The sequence below is a fragment of the Alternaria atra genome (assembly GCF_907166805.1).
Source record: "Alternaria atra isolate CS162 genome assembly, contig: 21, whole genome shotgun sequence".
Classification (NCBI taxonomy): domain Eukaryota; kingdom Fungi; phylum Ascomycota; class Dothideomycetes; order Pleosporales; family Pleosporaceae; genus Alternaria; species Alternaria atra.
The window spans coordinates 989,149-1,008,937 of NW_025091319.1; the positions used below are offsets into that span (position 1 = coordinate 989,149).

The 19,789-nt window shown below is 51.9% G+C and overlaps 7 protein-coding genes across 7 annotated transcripts; 2 read left to right on the forward strand and 5 right to left on the reverse strand.

The window, feature by feature from the left end:
- Nucleotides 1–81: 81 nt before the first annotated feature.
- Nucleotides 82–2,190, reverse strand: ALTATR162_LOCUS760 (uncharacterized protein; the record flags this gene model as incomplete). Its single annotated transcript, XM_043308354.1, has 1 exon — nucleotides 82–2,190. The coding sequence occupies one exon, from the start codon at nucleotides 2,188–2,190 to the stop codon at nucleotides 82–84; it is 2,109 nt and encodes a 702-aa protein (XP_043164289.1).
- Nucleotides 2,191–2,777: 587 nt separating this feature from the next.
- On the reverse strand, nucleotides 2,778–4,064 carry ALTATR162_LOCUS761 (uncharacterized protein; the record flags this gene model as incomplete). The annotated part of the gene is made up of 3 exons (XM_043308355.1): nucleotides 2,778–2,980; nucleotides 3,031–3,427; nucleotides 3,477–4,064. 3 exons carry the CDS (start codon nucleotides 4,062–4,064, stop codon nucleotides 2,778–2,780), a joined length of 1,188 nt encoding a protein of 395 aa, XP_043164290.1.
- A 1,036-nt stretch (nucleotides 4,065–5,100) lies between these two features.
- On the reverse strand, nucleotides 5,101–7,214 carry ALTATR162_LOCUS762 (uncharacterized protein; the record flags this gene model as incomplete). The annotated part of the gene is made up of 3 exons (XM_043308356.1): nucleotides 5,101–6,320; nucleotides 6,375–6,963; nucleotides 7,050–7,214. The coding sequence occupies 3 exons, from the start codon at nucleotides 7,212–7,214 to the stop codon at nucleotides 5,101–5,103; spliced, it is 1,974 nt and encodes a 657-aa protein (XP_043164291.1).
- A 559-nt stretch (nucleotides 7,215–7,773) lies between these two features.
- On the reverse strand, nucleotides 7,774–9,201 carry ALTATR162_LOCUS763 (uncharacterized protein; the record flags this gene model as incomplete). The annotated part of the gene is made up of 3 exons (XM_043308357.1): nucleotides 7,774–7,983; nucleotides 8,031–8,096; nucleotides 8,152–9,201. The coding sequence occupies 3 exons, from the start codon at nucleotides 9,199–9,201 to the stop codon at nucleotides 7,774–7,776; spliced, it is 1,326 nt and encodes a 441-aa protein (XP_043164292.1).
- Nucleotides 9,202–9,852: 651 nt separating this feature from the next.
- Nucleotides 9,853–11,422, forward strand: ALTATR162_LOCUS764 (uncharacterized protein; the record flags this gene model as incomplete). The annotated part of the gene is made up of 2 exons (XM_043308358.1): nucleotides 9,853–10,376; nucleotides 10,471–11,422. 2 exons carry the CDS (start codon nucleotides 9,853–9,855, stop codon nucleotides 11,420–11,422), a joined length of 1,476 nt encoding a protein of 491 aa, XP_043164293.1.
- Nucleotides 11,423–12,916: 1,494 nt separating this feature from the next.
- Nucleotides 12,917–14,397, forward strand: ALTATR162_LOCUS765 (uncharacterized protein; the record flags this gene model as incomplete). The annotated part of the gene is made up of 2 exons (XM_043308359.1): nucleotides 12,917–13,412; nucleotides 13,463–14,397. 2 exons carry the CDS (start codon nucleotides 12,917–12,919, stop codon nucleotides 14,395–14,397), a joined length of 1,431 nt encoding a protein of 476 aa, XP_043164294.1.
- Nucleotides 14,398–15,338: 941 nt separating this feature from the next.
- Nucleotides 15,339–17,295, reverse strand: ALTATR162_LOCUS766 (uncharacterized protein; the record flags this gene model as incomplete). The annotated part of the gene is made up of 5 exons (XM_043308360.1): nucleotides 15,339–16,550; nucleotides 16,598–16,802; nucleotides 16,853–16,964; nucleotides 17,041–17,163; nucleotides 17,253–17,295. The coding sequence occupies 5 exons, from the start codon at nucleotides 17,293–17,295 to the stop codon at nucleotides 15,339–15,341; spliced, it is 1,695 nt and encodes a 564-aa protein (XP_043164295.1).
- Nucleotides 17,296–19,789: the final 2,494 nt, after the last annotated feature.

The window sequence follows — 19,789 nt, forward strand, 5'->3', positions numbered from 1 at the left end:
CTGCTGCGAATTACTAGTTCCCGATCGCAACGCAAGTCATATACTCGACAATCGGCGCATCAAGAGTAAGTTTGTAGACGACTACTCCCTCCAAACGATGATCTTTCCCTCTCCTCTGCCCACCGCATCCAACCACCCCCAAAACTCTTTCACATCAACCCGATACCCCTCAATAAGCGGTATATTCCCCGCCTTGTCCAATTTTACAACCGTCCTCCTCAGCGTCTGCGCACCCTGCTGCGGCAGGATACTCGACACGTCCATCTGCGGCAGCTTCAAACTGCTCGATGCCGAGCGAATCCCACGATGAAGATGTTTCTGGCCATGAGTCGGGATCATGAGGTTCTGCAGCGAAGCGAAACGCTTTGGCGACTGCTTGGTTGGCGTCGTCAATGCAGGTGGATGGCTGAGAATAGGCTCATCCTTATCGGGAAAGACGGTATGAAGACAAGTCGACGTGCCAGTAACGGCGGAGATGTGCCACGCGAGCATGACGTGTGGCGCAACTTCCTCTTGCGGAGTTGCATGTGCCTTTATAAGAATATACGCCCATCGTCCTTCTCCATTCATCGCAAGATGCATTTGATCCTGGTACACACTTGTCTTTCCTTTTGGCTCTCCGTACCCGAATCCGAGCCTCAATTTCCGTTTCATAGCCTGGAGTTTTGAGGCTTCTTGCTCTTGCGCCTCGAAAGCAGCAACTTCCTCCTTGCTGTGGAATACATCGACCTCTGCATAGCCAATCTCGGCCGCGTCGCCCAGGCCCAGGAAACGAATCTCCTTGTGTGGGATGACGCTAGTATCATAGAAAGCGACGGAGATAAGGTGATTGTAGACTGGTGGGGTAATGCGATGGAGAAAGGCGGTATGGATAGGGAAGGTCTTTGGGTCTGGAAGGCGCCGGTAGAAGGACTGCATTGCGTGCGACCAGGTTAAGAGGATAGTAAGCAGGGCGGGTGTGTAGCCTGGGAAATCAAGTTCCTGTAAAGCTAAAGATGATGCGGGTAGGGTTGGTAGGCCAGTGGGTTTCTTATTATCTGGGCGATTGCCTTTAAGGGCTGGGCCGAACAATCCATCTGTTGCTTGAGGGGCCAAGCGCTTCTTAGACGACGGAAGCTTTGTTGGTGACGGGGTTTGGACAGCGATACGAGGTATGCTGGTTGTGGGTGGCTGACGGAACAAGTTCTCGAAGAATGCGTTGCCTGGTGAGGATGTAGCTGCTGGAGTAAGCTGAACCGGTGCCACAGGTTGCTGAGAAGCGATTTTTTTCTCACTCCAAGATTGCACCCCAACATGAGGAGAAGGAAATAGCGGTTTAGAAATGGTTCGAAATGCACTTCTACAGCTGGAGGTACTTCCGGATGTGATGTCGGAGTCGGGTCTCAGTTTTGAATCACTAGTCAGAATACCATCGTTACACATCTGAAGAGGACCATGAGAATGCGCGGGCACATGACATTCTTCGAACGCGCTCATCTGCTTCCTGAAAGCGGCAAACGAAGGTGTATCGTACGACGCGTACACAGGCTGAGACCCATCTAATGGTGTTGTGTTGACTGCAGGACCTTGAGACGTCCATTGGGGTGGCGAGGAGGCAAATGCTTGTTGAACAGCGTTGGGGAGACTCAGCATCGGCTCCTTTATGAATGCTTCGAAATCAGCATCTGACATTCCGGAAGAAGAAGCAAGAGCAGGCAACTGCTGGTCGTCAGTGACGTCACCGGTAGGCTTCCCAGGGTCTTTGCTGGGCGTGCTTTGCGCATCAGACAGCGACAAAGGGGGACTGCCAGATACTTCCTCCTCTTGACCAGACTGGGGAGGAGTCCATGCAGCCCTAACCGGAGTCTCGTTCTCTTCCTTGATCTCTGGCATACGCTCTTGCATGCTCGCCGCCTGACTAAGTGCATCCAATCCCATATTCTGCATCCTCTTATCCAAGCCGTACTCTTCCATTCCGGCAATGAACTCTTGCTCTAGGTCTTTCGGCATCGCAGGTGGAGTAACGAAAGGGACAGGTTCGGATACTCCCATGATGCGCTGTAACCTCTTTCCCGCATCGACAGCACGAGCCATACCAATGGCGCGAGTTGTTTTACTCTTTTCTGGTTTCTCGGGCTGGGGTTTGTTGTAAACGTTCGGGGAGGGCGTCCAGGCCTCGAAGTCAGACCTTACGTACCGTAAAGGATCCATAACGGGTATTGAGGGTGTTGTGTCACTGGCAACTTTTTTGTTAGTTGCTGTCGATCGAGGTGTACAGATGCGAAGCGAGAATATTAGAGATGACGTGGAAGTGGGCGTATTGAGTTCGGGGAGATCGATTGGAGTCTAAAGGTCAGCATTACTGGTCGGGTGCGGGCTCGTTTCCTTACTCTTGGTGTTATCTTGGGGGCTGTCGGCCATGATGGAAGTGAAGGTAAGAAGTATTTCGTGCAACTTGCTATCTGGAGTCCTCCGGGCACCACCATGACGTATACACTTGAGAGCGGCTTCCAGGTCTCAATATGATGAGGTATCGACTATGGTTAAAGGTGAAAGAGAAGGAAACTTCGTGGAGGTAGACAGAGACTTAACTAAGAATCTCAAATCTGTGGTGACTGACGAATAAAATTGTCAAGACAGAGAGAGCAAACGAAAAGATCAATGTGAAGCAGGAAAGAGCTCCGATTACCATTACAACTTCCTCAAGAGATGTCTAATTATACTATCAAACGTGGTATCATGTCGTCTTATCCAAAGCTCCGGTCATATCCCGCTATTTCGTCCCAACTTTGAAGGAACTACTCAGTCGTAGAGAAGACATACTGAGCCTCGAGCGTGTAAGCTGGGCTGGCAGGGCCGAAGATCTGCTTCTTCTCCCGCATCCATTCGGGGTGGTTAATGGCGTCGATGTAGTCCTGGACCTCCATGACGATGCAGCCGTACTTCTGGACAAGTCCACTGCTGCCCTCAGCACCCTGAGTAGACTTGATAGGTATAGTACCTGCAACTTCGTTAGTCATTATTCCAAAAAACTTCATGAATTTGACATACCATCTTGGCCGGGACAGCTGTACATCTGGAAAGCCTCCTGGTCGGAGTAGATGTCGAGCTTAATACCGGACCACTCGCTAGACAAAGAAGCGACGGGTCCAGAGTTGCGCCAGTCCAGAGACTCGGCTTGGTTGCGGTTGACAAGGTAGCAGTTGTCGTAACCAGTGCAGTTAGTGCCACAGTTGCCAAGAAGCTCAGGCGCAGTGTGGTTGGCACCGATCTGCTTGGGAGCTGACCAGAAGTCGTTGACCGAGTATTGCTCATTAGGAAGGATGGTGCCGGTAGGGATGAGGATAGCGTCAACATCCATACGCTGACCAGAGTACGGGATGTGGAAAGTATGGTTCAGCGTAGTCTCATCTTCAGGGTTGCCGAATCCATCCAAGTTCCAGTAGGTCTACTATGATTAGCATCTCCTTGATATATCATGATATCGGTCTACTCACGTGAGAAGTCAGCATGATGGGCGTCTTCTTGGTGGTAGCAAGCGCCACAATCTTGATGTTCCAGGTGTTTGGGGTCATGGTGTAGGTAACGTAGCTCACGACCTCACCAGGGAAGCCTTCTTTGCCATCAGGATCGACAATAGAGAAGGTGATGGAGTCCTCGGTATGCGACACGACGGTGAAGTTACGGTAGTCCCATCCGTCTGGTCCACCATGAAGGGTGTTGTTGTTGTTATTCTCGTTAGGCTCGATATGGAAGGTCTCTCCATCAATGGAAAAAGTAGAGTTCCGAATGCGATTGGCGTAACGACCTGGTACACCACCAAAATGGGGATGAACTTCGCCCTCGTAAGCAGTCGCGTTGTCGAAGCCGAGGACGATATCGCGCTCAACGCCATCCTTGCCCGTAACGAACAAGTTGGAGATGGACGCGCCATAAGGAATGAAGTGACCGCGAATACCCTCAGACGAGATCTCGTACTTGCCGTCCTTGTCAGGTCCAAGAGACGAGCTCGAGTTGTTCGGCGGCGAGCTGTACTGCGCAAGGGCAGTTGCAGCAAAGAGAGGGAGTACAGTCGAGAACCGCATCGTGACTTGCCAAGCTCGATCGAGTTGAGAAGTGGAGGTGATGTGATGTGGTGTGGAGAAGAGTACGGGGTGGAAGGGAGGAGAGTGATTATATACTACAGGAACAGACTATCGGCGCAATTACCGTTCCACGATCCTGTGACTAGGATTCTATCCCACGTACTCGCACTCCTCCAGCCTCCAGGTTTATGGTGCTAACGGGGTTGCACTGGGGAAAAGGGCGGGTCGCCGCTTAAGGGTAGCGAACGTGCGCTTCCCCGCAAAGGCCTCCATGGATGTCAATCTCCCCAGGAACACGGCTATGACGAAATCGGGCCGCGCAAGCTTGCAGAAGCTGCACACCAGTCCCCTTTGTGCCATGAAGCGCAAAGATCAGATGTTGCACAACAGTATCGCTCTCAATTGCATTTGCTTTCCATTCATGTGTCGTACCGTGAGGCATCCAGCTCCCTCGCAAGCTCGACGCCCCGGTCGTCATAGCTCCAGAATCGCGACTAAACAATCTCACTCGACAAGGATCAGTAGAGCAAAAGGCACCGGCAGAAGTCACCATTCGCGGAAAATCGCGGAAAAAACTAAACGCGCCGCGTTGACAGGCAGAGATCATGGATATAGCTTGGTTGTTGATGTGGAGAGCGGCTGACATTGAGTACCCTTGCCGATGAGCTTACCCGTTGAGGCGGAAGCTTGAACCACGCCACATATCGTATATGCAAGCTCGGGATGGTATACTGGATACAGAAATAATGCCGCCATCGTTCTTCTACGCAGGAACTTGTGTTTATTGTGTTTCACTCCATGTTTTTAGATACAATACTCAGTTGGCAAACCTCGAACTGGGCTACACAAGGTCTTGCCCTTTTAACAGTGGTGGACACAAGTAACTCGAGCCCTCTCATGTCCAGTTCTGCCACATACCCCACTCACCGCATATATACCATCTAGTTGACATTCGGACCTGCTTGTACCTCACATTTGTAGAATTATCGGGTCTCTGACCGCATCCTCGGTTTAGAAGAGTCGTCGGTCGACTCCCTCAAAACTGTTGGCCGTCTTTGTCAAGACCAGGCGAGAATGGTGACCCGAGAGTCGTCCGGCTTTGATCAATGCCATCGTACATCAAGTGGCGGTTTTCGTTCGAGTGTGAATCGGTGAAAGAATGTGTTGAATAGGGGTACGGGTACAATCCGTTGAGGCCCGGTAGAGCCATGTTCATGGGTACATGGATACCCTGAAGGCCGAGTCCATAGGTAGTGTACGGGTGTTGGTGATCATATGTAAGAGCCTCCCCACCATGATCGTCAGAAGTGTTCTGCCAGTTGGTGACATACTGCTTGTTATGTTCAGCAGCGACTGTCTGGGCGTCGAGATGAGAGACAACCGAATCGATGCGTCCTTGCGGTCGCGGCGCGTCAATTTGGGAGGCGACATTGACAGCAGTGAGCAGGTTGTCGAAACTTGTTCCAGTCAGAAGCCCATGAGTTTGATAAGAGCCCAGGCCTTCAAAAGAGTGCTGATTCTCTTGATGGGCATGAGGAGTGTCGGAAATGGTCGGAGAAAGATCTTGCGATTTAGGTACCATCGAGGGCGCCATTGGAGCCTTCTGGGTCATCGTTCTCTGCTTGGGTACGGCTGGGAGAGCCTTTTTCACCGGATGTGGCGGCACAACACCCCTCTTGCAGCTCGGGTGCTCGTTCCAACTCACGTTCGGCTTGTTGTTCTTCGCCCAGCAACCGGTAGTTGTATCCAAATTATTAAGCTTGTTACCCCAGTGATGTTTCTTGACCTTCGACCTGCTGGAGAAGCCCTTGCCGCAAAGACTGTGAATATAGGGCCCTTCTCCTGCATGTGATATTGTGTATTCATCCTGGACCTTTCTCTTCTTCAGCTGAGGTTGAACGGATAGTTGGTCGATAGTCGTGATAGACGATGGAGTAGGGCTAGCGGTTTCGGTATCTTCTTTGCTGGTTTCCTTCTTCACTTTTACTTGAGGCCTTGAGCTTTGACGACGACGCTTTTTGGAAGGTGGCGGCATATCATTGATAGGCTGTCCAATGGGTACGGCGACGGGAACTCCGAGTACAGATGGGCTAATGGCAGCAATTTGTCCGTTGCTTGATGACGAGTTTGAAGACAGGTGATTTTCGTAAGAAGGAGCTGGCGAGTCGAAATGATTGCGAGCGAAAGACTGCGTAGGACCAAGCATCGAATTACTGGCGACTGGAGACCAAGGCTGACCATAGTAGGCTTTAGGTTCTGTGAGGACATTAGCAACAGCGTACAATACCTTGAAACGAAATGATCGCTCACCCCCAAGATGGTCTGCTTCCTCCCATTCGTGCTGGGAACGACCTAGGTGTGGTATGACCTCTACATCGTGTTGCTTTTTTGCAGGACTATCCTTCACTCCGTATATTCCTTCCATATGGGAACCGAGACGAGCAGAGTCGGTCAAGATAGGGGAGGTAAAAAGATTCGGGCGACAGAACTGGCTCGGGAGCTGATATAGCGACGACGATACTGGCATTCCAAAGTTGCCATTATTACCGGAACCGACTACTCCTGTGAGGTGGTTTGATGGACAAGAGTGTCTTTCATCATACCATAACGGAGAGATTGGAGGCAGACGCATCCGAGGTTGATGGACCGGCTGTAGGAATTGCGGGCTGGGGCTTGTTTGGCTAGAAGGTTGATGGGAGCCAAAGTCAAAGTCGCCTACGCCCCAGTCTGCTTCCCTATGAAAGAGAATGTTCAACAGATCTTGCTTGAGGTCTGCTTGGTCTCCGAGCATAAGTCTGATCGCAACAAGTGTGTCCTTCTTCGACAGCCCTCCAACTCGGAATGTACCCAGGATGTTCAGGATGCTGACCACTTCAGATGACTCTTCGCCAAATCGGAGCTTCGGTCTTCAGTATCAGTCATATGCTGAGAAAGATCGAATAATGCATACGGTTTTGGATGGGATGCTGGAGATCAACGACTCACCTTGATGTTGTTTAGGAAGGTATAGACAACCTGCCCGATAGTAGGCTGCTGATGTCGGTCCACGTGTTTGGGTTTGTCGTTTACAGTTACGGAGTATGCCATGTCGGTCTGATGCAGCGACTGATGTGCATCGTGAAGTACTTTGTCGCAGTCGAGAGCTTCCATGACGTCGGCTCAGACAGGTAGCGCGGGCATGTATCTGGCAATAACCCAATCGTTTTATCGGCGTCAATGTGGTGTGGTTGCAGGATTGATGGCGATGCTGGACCTCGTGGCACAGGCGCTCGGTCCTCAAATAGCCGAATCCGTTGTGTTAGCAGCAAAACGGACCTGCCAGTGAAGTGAAGATGAAACACACGTGAATACGCGTCCCACCGCTTCTCGGCCTCACGGAGGCGGTAACGTAATTCCAGCGTTTTTATAGTGCGTGGATACGCGCAGGTAGAAGATCTGGCGAGTTGTTTGTACAAGGTGTCACAAGCACGGCCTTCTAGGCCCCATACAATAACTGCTGGTCCGTCTGAGGGAAGTCGCGATGACGGCAAAAAACAACAAAACCGCTAGGGCGAGTACTTCAAGAGATAGATACGAATTCAGTTCAGTAAATGCATACAAAGCAGCGTTTGCATACCTACCTGTGTACGAGGTTACGTCATGGTGTGCTGGCCTCTAGCGTCAGTGACTCGTTGTGTATCATTAAATGATTGCTGAAGCTCCGCTAAGCTCAGCGATCCTTCGAGGCTATCAACCGGCCTTTGAAGATCGTTTGGCGGGTATGTCCGGCATCATATACCACCTCTACCACGCTCTTCCTGCAATGCCAGCCGCTGTCCATTCGGTCGAACATTACAAAGTCGGCAGGTTGACCAGGCTCCAGGGCGAGAGACGTCGAATCACAGCCAATAGCGGCTTTTGCCCGCGTCGATACGGTTTCCTGCATGAATTAGGATGGTCGTGATATGGTATTGCACGGCTACTTACATATAGGAGTTCGGCATCTTTCTTTGTTCCAGCCTGATATAGACCAACACCCAGAGATGCGATGGTCTAAATCATGGTTTTAGTAACGGTCCTGCCTGAGTATGTATGCGAAATGTCTTACCAGAGGGTCACAGTTTCCATACGGCGTAAACGCGTTGCCCACGTTGTTCACAGCAATCGCAGCATTGAACCCGTACTCGTTGATGAGTTCAACTACTGGTAAGGTTCCACGCGCATTCTCCGGTGTTCGCATCATGAAGAGGTCGGAAGTTGGCAGGCCTACGAAAGATATGGGCAGGCTGCCTACTTCTTGTCTCAGGTGCGTCCACTCATCATTCCGAAATCTTGTCAATCTTGTGCAGTGCCCTAACGTGATTTGTCTGCTTCCCCCCTTTCTGTCCCAATCGAGCTCTTTGATCATGTCCAAAGTACTCCAGACCAGTGGCCTCTTGTCTTCTTCCAAAAAGTAGTCAAGATGGAGGTCCAGATGCTTCTGATGCTTTAGAGCTAGTTGCGTAATCCATTTAGCATTGTCCATGGACTTTTGCTCGTCGTCCTCAACATATGGCGTACTTCCGAGCACATCCACAGTCTCAAACGAGGCAGACTCGGTCATCAGCTTCCGTACCTCGTCGCCTCCATCCTGACCGGAAAAAAGCGGGAGCTGGGCGAAGGCGCAGATTTGCACGTCACACCGATCCTTGAAGATCTCTTTCAATTTGAGACCCGCATCCAAGCATTTCATCTTTACTACCCCGTCCACTTCTACAAAGGCTCGCATAGCGGTCACACCATGTTGAATACTCTCTTCAATGAGGCGTGTGCCCCTCCTTAGCAGGTCATCTTCCTCAAACCTTGACTTTGCCTCGCCTGTCATGTCCATAGCCTCCTTGAAGTCGCCACTCTCGATCTGTAGGTCGCTGAATTTAGGGTCTTGGAGGAGGAAGCATTTATCGAGATGGATGTGGGCATGGCATAGCGACGGCGCTATAAGGCGGTTACCTCCATCTAATGTGTTCTCGTTGTTATCGTCCACGCAGTTGTCATGGTTGTCTACGGACACTATTTTTCCGTCTTTGATTGCGATGTCCCAGCGTGTTGATGACGGCTTATCCGGTACACGAACGTTACTGATCTTCTTCAGTGTCTTGTTTGACATGTGATCCTGCATACTTCCTTTCTCTCCACTCGGGCTAAAGACTTGGATGCTCAGGATCGATGGGCTTTGGCTGAAAATGTGCAGATTGGAGAAAAAGGAAGGAAGAAAGAGAACCAGGGATGGCGATAATGACGCTTAGACAAACTCAGGAAATGCTAGATCGCTTCACTGAACGAGCGACTACGGGTGCCAAGAACGATGCTGGAGCAGTGAATGAGACTAAACCCTAATAGCAGCAAGAAACACTTGTTAACGGCTACTATGATGCATCACACGCGGGTACCTGATGTTGATGAGGCTGGAAATAGATGGAAAAGCTTGTGCAGTCGAGGGCTGGGTGGGGGTGGTGCCCCGCATGGCTATAGGGGGAGCTAGAGTATCCGTGCATGTAGTACGTACCTAAACCTGGACGCGTCTCCAAAGAAGTTACCATCCTATCCACCTTCCATCTCCACTGACGCGCTTTCATCGCGAATTTCGCTGCCGTTCATTTTCGCACACCTTCCAACATGCAGCCGAACTATCAGGCACGGGGATATAATTATCCGCAACAGCACAATGCAGCTACGCCTTCCCGACGACCAGGTAAGTACCAATTGCCAACCACAGCGCTCAACACGTCCCATTGCACCGATCGCCTGCGCACACATACCGTAAAAGACGATGATTAGTAGGAACGACCTTGCTCACTTGTTTCGCAACCCAGGCCCCATTGTCCACCCTCCGCACCCGGCTGCGCAACCGCAGTACAGCAACGCCAACATGCAGGCTTCACAGCGCGCCGAAGCCGAGCGCCGCGAGAAGATGCGCCGAATCGCAAAAAACCCGACCGACAAGAACATCCCCGAGGGCGTCGAGGATGTATGCATTGGCGACGCCGTAGCGCGCTACAAGGAATTGCGCGAGGTCGAGCGCACGCTGGATGCAACTATGATGCGCAAGAAGCTGGATGTCATGGACTCGAAGCACCATTCGCGCGCATCGCGCTATGGTACCATGCGCATATGGATATCGAACACCGCCGAGAACCAGCCTTGGCAGAGCAGTGGCATCGACGCGGATGCCTTCGATTTTGAGAGCGAGAACAACGCGACATATCGTGTGAAGATTCAAGGACGCTTGCTCGACGATGAGGGGGACGAAGGTCTCGAAGAAGATGAGGAGGATGAGAAGGACGGCGATGCCATGTACGTCTGCTCAAACTCTTCTGTTGCGACCGCGCTAGTTCGAGAGCCCGCCGGTCGCGTACACACTTCCGTCGCAAAACTAACTAGTATTCAGGGACGAAGACGGCGCGGAGAAAAAGCCAGCCGCAAAGCCGAAGTTGTTCTCACACTACTTCACATCCATCAACATCGATTTCGACCGCGCCAAGAGCTTACAACCCGACAACTTCACGCAAATCGAGTGGAAACGACCCGAGAACCCTACTGCCAAGGAAGCCAACTTCAGCGAACTCGAGTTTGAGCGCAAGGGCGACGAGAACATCAACATCACGATCAACCTACAGAAGTACCAAAATCCCGAGGTCTTCCGCTTGAGCAAGCCTCTCGCCGAGCTGCTTGACACCGATGAGGAGGACCGCGCTGGTGTTCTCATGGGCATCTGGGAGTACGCGAGATCACAACACCTACAACAAGAAGACGATGAGCGCAAATTTGCATGCGACGCTAGGTTGAAGGCCCTCTTCGGTGGTCAAGACCATTTCTTCTTCCCCAACCTACCCCAGCTCATCAAGCAACACCTTACGACTCTCCCACCTATTCAACTGCAATACACTATTCGCGTGGACAAAGACTACATCTCGCCAGCTGCCGATTCGGGTAAAACCGCTTCCGAACCGACCGTATACGACGTTCAGGTAGCACTCGAAGACCCGATGCAGCCACTTTTCCAGGATATCCTACGCCGACCAGATAGCATACAGACCCTCCAAGAGATCCAAAAGATCGATGAGCAGCTCGTGCTATTGATGGGGGCAATCGGTCAGTCAAAGGCGAAACACGCCTTCTTCACTAGCATGTCCAAGGACCCTGTGGGCTTCTTCAAGCGCTGGTTGTCTAGCCAGAAGCGGGATCTGGAGGTCTTACTTGGAGAGGCTACTCGAGGTGGTGGAGAAGATGTGTCTGGCGAGGAATGGCGACGAGGAGGAGTTGATGGTGTATGGGGTAGTGAGGTTGCTAAAGAGAGCGTGGCCTTGTGGCTGGCCAGGTCCAACATCAAGCCTCATTAGCAAGAGAACTTGCTGCTTGTTTGATTTCCTTGTTAGGTTGTAGGAGTTCACGCTCGCATTCAGGGGAGCGGGGCGAAAATATGGCGTTCATATCCGATACCCAAAGATCAGTTTCTTTCTCAGCTTCAACCTTCGATGATGCCGTAAGAACGTTCTGTGGGTTTGCTTAGGAGGTGATAGATGACCATGGTACGGGGAACTATGATAATGAGCATACATGCCCGAGCCATGGAAGCCTTCGGAACATCATTACCTCTATCCATAAACCAGGTGTAATGAGGATGCCTTCATCTCCATCATGTACTGTTGCATCTGTGTCAGCTCGTTAAGCGGATTAGCTTGTTAGCCTCATCCAGATGTAGCTAGTGGATATCGTCATCTTCTACCCTCAACACACTGACCTTCTTACATCCAGTCCTTGTGCAACACAAAAAACTCAACAACTTTCGTTTGCGCCACTATGCCCTCTTCTTTTCGATCCAACGCAACTAACAGCTGTATTGCCAAACCGTCGCTTACAGTCCTAAACGCAAGTGTATGCACATGTTCACTACATGCCGAAGTGCCTTATCTGAAGTGCGAACTTGTTTCGTAGGAGTCGTAGAGCCTAAAAGTTACAAACCTTAATGAGAACCTCTTCCGACATCAACTGAATCAGGTACTGATCTTAGCACATCAGATTCTAGTCAACATGTAAGGGCTTATGCTAATCCAGTTCTATTCAGAAACAATCATAATCCCAAACATAACCTGCAATATGCCTGTGGAATATGCAGAGCGAAGTTTGGGCTCCACACAGATCTTCAATGCCATGAAAGTAACGTTCGTCGAGCTGATCTCCAGATCATTCTTACGAAACTGTTTCAATGTCCAAACATCGGCTGTACGGCTTCAGAGAAGGAGTACGCTCGGAAAGATATCTTCACAAGATATGTAGTGCGTTATAAGAAGGCCATTGCTGGAGCGGTGTCGTTTCACAGTGTCTTCGTAGACAAGCACAAGGGCAAAGAGTAGATACTGGAACTATAGGGCCGCGCACAAGAATAGAATCAAGATGCGGTCTGCTGAGGCATACTAAGTGTTCTGGAGGACCTCGATTCGAATCAACGAATAGTCTCATGCTTTACGATGGCCAGGCCGAAGCATCCATGCATCATGTGGATCGCCCTTCATATCACGGTACATGGGAATTGCGCGTCTCCGGAACTCTATCATAGGGCAAGTTTTCATGGCGGCGACGTGCATATATCACCTCTCGTGCTTGGTCCCAATAAAATGCAGGAGATAGGATATCTTGCCTGATTTCATGATTCGGGACTGCATTTGCATGATGCACAAGTTGGAGTCCTTCGAGTTAGCGACATCTGCACCTGTGATTGATTCTATTCCACCAGTATGAGTGTGCCTCAGTCAGCCTCATGGTCTACCCGGATACTTCATAATTATAGCATCGCTTGCTTCTAGCCGACCCAAAATAACTCTGCCGTTACTACCATGCCCTTCTACAGCAAGATGGCCCCCATTGTCTTTGCTGTCCGCTCCGCGGTATTGCATGCTGCGCCTTCTCGTAACAGACGAGCCTCATCTGCGGCCAATGATCCCTCGGTTCTGATTGGCATCACTGTCTCAATTGTTTGCGTCGTTGTCGCTATCGGGACATTTTGTTGGCTCTTAAGGAGGCGGAGAAGGGCAAGGAAAGACCCGCAATTGGAGAAGCCCCCAAAGATTGACACGACATATGCTGGAACCGAAGTCAAATACTGGAAATTAGCTGGTTTACCTGAGTTACCTGGCGAATCGGCTATCAGAACGGAAGCCCCAGGCGTGGTACTACCTAGATACTCCGAGTCGTCACATCCGACCTCATATAGAGCGACGAAGACAACTACAGCAAGATCCGACTCTTCTAAAGAGAAAGAGTGCAGCAAGCTAGAGCAAGTATCGTGTTACAACAAAAGGTCTCTGTTAGAAGTGCCCTTGACCCCTATAGGTATGTTTGAGTACTTGCTATGGTGGAGCTCGCGCTGACGACTAAGATAGCCGAATTGTGGACTCCCCCTACCATAGCAATCAGTGACAACCAAGAGACGATACCGGTTCCAAACCTCAGAACAGCTTTTGTTAGCCCTTTTGCAGTCGAAAACCACCCAAATCCCGTGTATTATTCGCCCCTTGCCGGTCCATCGAAGATACTAGACGTGGCCCCGCCTGTACAAACACCTTTCCTGGACTTAGACCTGGACTTGGACTTGCAGCAATTAGACGACTATATTCCATTTAGCCTCGAGCTGGACTCACCAGAGATGGAAACATTTCCCAGAACGACATGCTCGATCACCGATGATCTCCATCAGCGAGAACAAACATCGAGTAGCAACGGAGTGTTTGCTGATATCGAACAAGGTAAAGCATCATGGCCATTGAGCGATGACCTTGCGCAGGATCATGCATATCCAGAGGAGCAGATGCAAATCGACCATTCAGAAAGCTCCCCCGAGCATCGTCAAATGGCAGTAGATGTGGTGACCAGTATCTCACCAACTACCCGACCAGTAGGTCAAAGTCGTGCTTTTACTCCTGCATCTGCTCCCAACTTGACTCCCCGTAAGAGAGTAGCAGGCTTCGATCTACGCCCCTTGGAAACCGACAACGCAAAGACCAGACCGTTCAACAACCAAAACGGCATCAACAATGATGGCTCAAAGCAGAGACGTCCCAACCAACGCACGTTGATGCCTAAATCATCGTCTCCACGTAATGTGAAGGCCACAGCAAGCCTACAGTCCAGCAAATCTACGCCTGATTCTGCAAGGACAGACTCGAGTTTCGCATCCACAGCTACACATGCTGCATCACCAGGATCAGCCATTACAACACCTTCCATCGGAACGGAATCACCCGCCAACTCATTTAGTCCCTCGGATAGCAACCTAACATGCCGAGACTGTGGAAAAACGTTCCAGACTCTAGGCTAGCAAAAGTAAGTATTTTCCCCTTACAAGAAGACCTCTCGAGTACTACGACGAAGAACGCTCCAGCATCATCGAATATATATATATATACTAACACGACCCCTCAAGGAAACACTACAACCGCGTACACCGCCTCCGCTACGTATGCGACATTTGCATGCGACCCTTTGGCGTAAAAGCAGATCTTGATCGTCACGAACATACCGTACATGCAGAGTCGTTCCGATCGAATAAGCGATCGTGGTGTACAGTTCTTGGTTGTCCAACGCCGAATAAGGAGTGGACGCGCAAGGACAATTTTACTAGACATGTGAGGAGCTGTGAGGCGAGAGCAGCAGAAGCAGCAGTAACGGCGGCAGTCAACCAGGGAAGCGGAAAAGGAAAGGAACGAGCTGTAGAGTAACAAGAGCAAATTCAAGAGTGAAAAAAATATGGGTATTTGGCGTTTCGAACAATTATCAAAAGTACTCCCTCTCCCTCGTAGTCTGTACTCGTAAACTCGCGCAGACAGCATGCATGCTCATGCGTTCGCGTCCGAACATTCCTATATCCACACATGCAAATGTACAATGGCGCAACTTCCTCCTCAGAAGTGGCCGGGTCTTCCTCTCCTCATTCTATGTTCCCTAAACATGGTGCTGGCTGAGCAAGCTCTCTGCCCAGTAAGCCCAACTTTCTTCGAGTGAAATAAACAATGTAGCCGACAACGCCCGTCTCGCACACCTTCCCAGGGTGGTGGAACATGCAGATTTGATGCGGTTATAAAGAGAAGCGACGACATTAAAGGCGTCGCAGAGTCGGGAAGGGGTGGTGTGAAGAGCCTAAAGCACGCCAAAAACGCCACGCAGGAGAAATGGACCTGGACCCGGGAATAACATCTAGTGAAAGGGAACTCGTGGGGGAGGCGTTGTGGAGAGCGTGAAAGATGGCGAAAAGGAGGGATTTCAAGTGTTGCTGATGATGACTCTGGCGCCTTCCTTGCCCAGCACACCGCGCTCTTTCGCCTTGGGACTCCTGTCCCGGCCCTTTTTGCGACTGAGGAAGCCAAGCATGCCGGACGGTTTCTCAGCTTGGGCATCTTTCTGTACGAGGGCGGAACTCTGGTTAGCCATCTCAGTCCAAGAGCCAGTCTCATTGAGAACTACCTGTACGCCTCCGCTTGTACTGATACTGCGCTGCGATCCGCGCTGGCGGTTGTTCATAGGGCGAGAGAATGAGGGTGTCGGAATCTCGGAGCCGTCATTGGGGAAATAGTCGATATGCTCGCCGCGTTGTGATGTGGGTGAGCCGGTGTTGGCGGTCTGGTTCAGGATGTTGGTGGCAAGCGGTGGGCTGCCATTGGGCGATTGCGTTGATCGAGCGGTGGTAGCGGAGCGGGTGGGATGGAGTTCGCCATCTTGGGATTTGTTGGTCGCAAGTGGGCGCCCCCATGGGTCTACCTGCCCTGTGGCCGATGCCGAAGTGTTATCCGGTTGGCTTTGGTTGCTCGTTCTTGAGCCGCCGACCGAGTCTTGAGGATCTACAACTGCTACAGCAGCTGGGGGCCGTTGGTCTGCAGCTGTAGTGTAATTGAAAGGCTCAAAAAGAGTTTCGATCATCCTGTGCAGCTCCTCGGCCCGTATCTCCTGCTCGGTCGCATCGTCCTTGAGCGCTTCTCTGGGCTTTTGTCTGCGCGCTCTTGCCTCCAGTGGCGCCTCCTCCAGTAGCAGCTCCTCCAAATCGTAAGTTGCGTCAAAGTTGGTCTTGTCGCTCGACGGGATAAAGACGGGTGGTATTTCCTTGCGCTCCAACGCAATGAAATCAAGCGGACGGAAGAAGGGGTTGTCTGTGAAGGACTCGAATCCAATGGCGCCTATGCGCTTCTTCCGGTTCTTCTCCAGCAGCGAGCTGATGGCATGTAGGCAGGGCATGGACACGGGCGGGCTGGTAACGGGATAGGTAGGCTCTCCCTTTGAGATCTTGGCGGCGAGTGAATCGTGGCTGCTGGCCTCAAAGGGTCGCTTGTTGTAGATGCACTCATAGAAGAGCACGCCCAGTGACCACCAGTCGACTTCGCATGAGTATCCTTTGCCTTCGTATACCTCGGGGGCCAAGTAGGCGAGCGTGCCAGACTTGCTTGTCAGCGGCTTGTTGGGCGTAAAGTCGGAGGCCACGTTCTGGGAATGTTAGCGGCGGTTGGGGATAGGGATAGGACAGAACGTACAAAATCTGCCAGATGGACATGTCCCTCGGAATCTAACAGCACGTTGTCTGGTTTGATGTCCCTGTGCACGATGCCCTGCTGGTGAATGTAGCGCACGGCGCAACCAAGCTGGGCGATCCAGAAGCGCACTGCCTCTTCGGTGAATGTCTTTCTCGAGATGTGGAAGCGTAGGTCGCCGCCGTTCATTAAGTCGACGACAATGTATCTGTTCTCGTCAGCCTTTTGCCAAGCTCGTTGGTAACGTGGATGACATACAGGTATTCGATATCTTGAAAACTGTAGCGCAAGTTGCAGAGAAAGGGGTGGTTCAGATGTTCAAGCATGCGCCGCTCTCGAATGATGTTGCGAACACTCTCGGAGCGTACGACTGTCACACAGCGTCAGCATCGGTCCCTGCGAGTGTGCGGCACTGGCATGCAGTGCCTTATCGTGTATAGACATACCTTCATCCTTCCGTATGTACTTGAGCGCAAAAGTGAGACCCGTGTCTTTCCGCTCAACGATGCGCACCTTGCCGAATGCGCCCTTGCCAACAACTCGCAACAGTCGGAAGTGATTGAGGTTTACTAGTGGGTGTGTTAGTGACCATGTTGGATGCCCTTCTCTTCCATATAGCAGGCTCTCGTGCTCAGCTACGACGACGTCGGGGACGCACCTTGGTCGGTGAAGACGACGGGCTTGCCGTTGCTCTGACCCATTGGAGGCTACAATGGCAGACTGCCGGAGGAATGGGAATGCGTGTCTAGTAATGCATCAGGCGACTGAGAGACGTGGCCGGGGGTGCTTCGGCGGCCTTTGGGGTGGGTATGGCGGTGGGGATGGGGTCGTGGTTGCGGGCGGGCGTGGTCGGGCTGGCAGGCGAGGGCGGATGGGTAGTCGGGGATTATTAAGGCAGAAGCAACTGGCAGCAGACTTGAGATAGAAACGAGAGCAAAGTTGAAAGGAGGGCCCGACAGGATCGAAGAGGCACGTTTCGCAGGCGTGGCCCAAGGAAGATTAGGGTCGGCGGGACTAGTGGCTAGGAAATGCATGGGTTACACGTTTTGAGTCGCATCCTTGCACCACGACTGGGCTATCAAAGACGACCGACGCTGGAGAGAGGCAAGCGTTGATGCTCCCCTAGTCATGGTCAGCCACAGTTACAGCGCCCACCCACGAGGCCTGGCCGCACGATAGTGCCAGATGGTCGTCGAAGACGCCATGGTGCCCATCTAGAGACTTGCAGCTTGCCATGTGAGATTGCTGCAGCACCATCAGTCAGCCCCCAAGTACAAGGAATGCCCATCCATCCATGTGCAGCAGCTTCCCACGCGGGTGCATGTCACGGGACGGCGCACTCTATCTGAGCCCGTCAGAGCCCCAAAGGTTTCCGGGGTTCAGCGAGACGTCGTCCTGCTCCCGTCTGATCTGCACTACGCTCGGACTCGGGATGAAACACATCTTCAACCACAAACCGGGCGCCGCGCAATCATAGCACTGGATTAGCCCGGGAGTCGTTATAATTTCCTCCTGCAGCCACCGCATGTCGAAGCTCGCAGCAGACAGCTGTCTGGCCGATATTGGCCTTTCCAAAACCCCTCGTCGTTGTTGATAAGATCCAGAGATCGCTCCCGGAGCCGGCACCGACTGGGCCCCTCTTGCCTAGTTTCTTCTTCAAGAGACCCGCTTTCTCCTACTAACCACGTAGAACCGTGCGACGGGCGACCAACTCTGCATCGAACCAGCTGGGGGTACTCAAGCCGGTGCTGAGGGCCACGTCAAGCGGAATTGCTTTGGCATCCTTCGCGGTATTTTGACGAGAATCAGAGGAGAAACAAGTAGTCGCCAAGGCCATGAATTGACTGCTTTCTGCATGGTACGGCTCCACCTTCGACGACGATTGGTGCATTGTATTCCCGCAGCCATCGTGCCTAGGCAAACCCTTCAACCTCGTCTTCACACAGACGTAGTTGTCTTGGCCGCACCTTCCGCGCCTTCTCCAGGGACCTGCACTAGTCAACACTCCCTGTCACTCACTGCTTATACTTGGCCAAACTCTCGTTCCCCCCTCGACACCACCACGACCACATCTTGGCTCTCTCGGGAATTTCTGAGTCGGCATGCATATATCCCTGCTTACAACCGTCCCGGACCGAACACCCCATCGCCACTGACAACTGTTGCGCGACAGCTCAACACGGCGGGCACAGACAAGAGTCCCTCTTGCGGATGCCTTCCGCTGCAGTTGTTGCATGTCTTTGTTCGCGGGCGCGTAGCACAGAGTTTTGGCTGAACCCACACCAGGCTAAAGGGCTCGCGTTCTAGAAGACTTCCGCTTCCTCCGACCTGCAGCAGTGTGGACACCATTCCACGCGACTACTGCGTGTCGCCTGCAGCCATGTGGATTTCTTCAGCCTCGTCAGTCCCTCTACCTGCAGTGCACCCGTCCTAGTGCTGTCTCCTAATCTAGTCTGACGCCCGGCTACAGTTGTAGTTCATTTCCTCGAGGCATGACGCCTCGTGTCTGATCTTCAATGCTAGGGCAACCCTTTGGACGCCCTTTGGGCGCACATGTGGCACAGCAACTCCTGATGCAGCCCCTATGCGCTGGCATCCAACCAGAGCTTATCCGTTCCCAGGTCCCTGTCGCTGGTCTCGCACCCGCGAAAAGAAGCCCAATGTTCCTCCAGTATAGTGGTGCTTGACGGCAATCGATCGCTGCTGTCCACTCTCTTGGGTTCCAGCCTTACAGATATGCGATCCCGCGGAACAACCGTCTACCAGACATATCGACATCACTACGGGCTATTCCTGCGATTCTCGCTTACACGGGATTGCATCAATCTGCAACCCACTGGCGTCGAAAGTCCTTCGGTAGTCCTTCGTAGCCTTAATTGGCTGGATTCAAGTCCTTGTACGGAACTGGTGCTCCAATACGAACATCCCACTGGGTATATCCAATGCAGTCACATCCGTGACATCCGGTATTGTACCGGTGCCATTACGCATCTCAGGACTACCCACCACGCCTGAAACATTTACCCTCAAGAATCCAGCTCAGCTCGAGATGCGAGCGGTGCTTTTGCCTATTATTAGCGTCTTCGGGACCAACCTCATGGGCACGGACTTTACATGAGAGACTGTAGTGTTCAAAGAATGACCCGCGAAACATAGTCCTGCATTCCACAGACTGATGCTGCGGAGATCGGTATT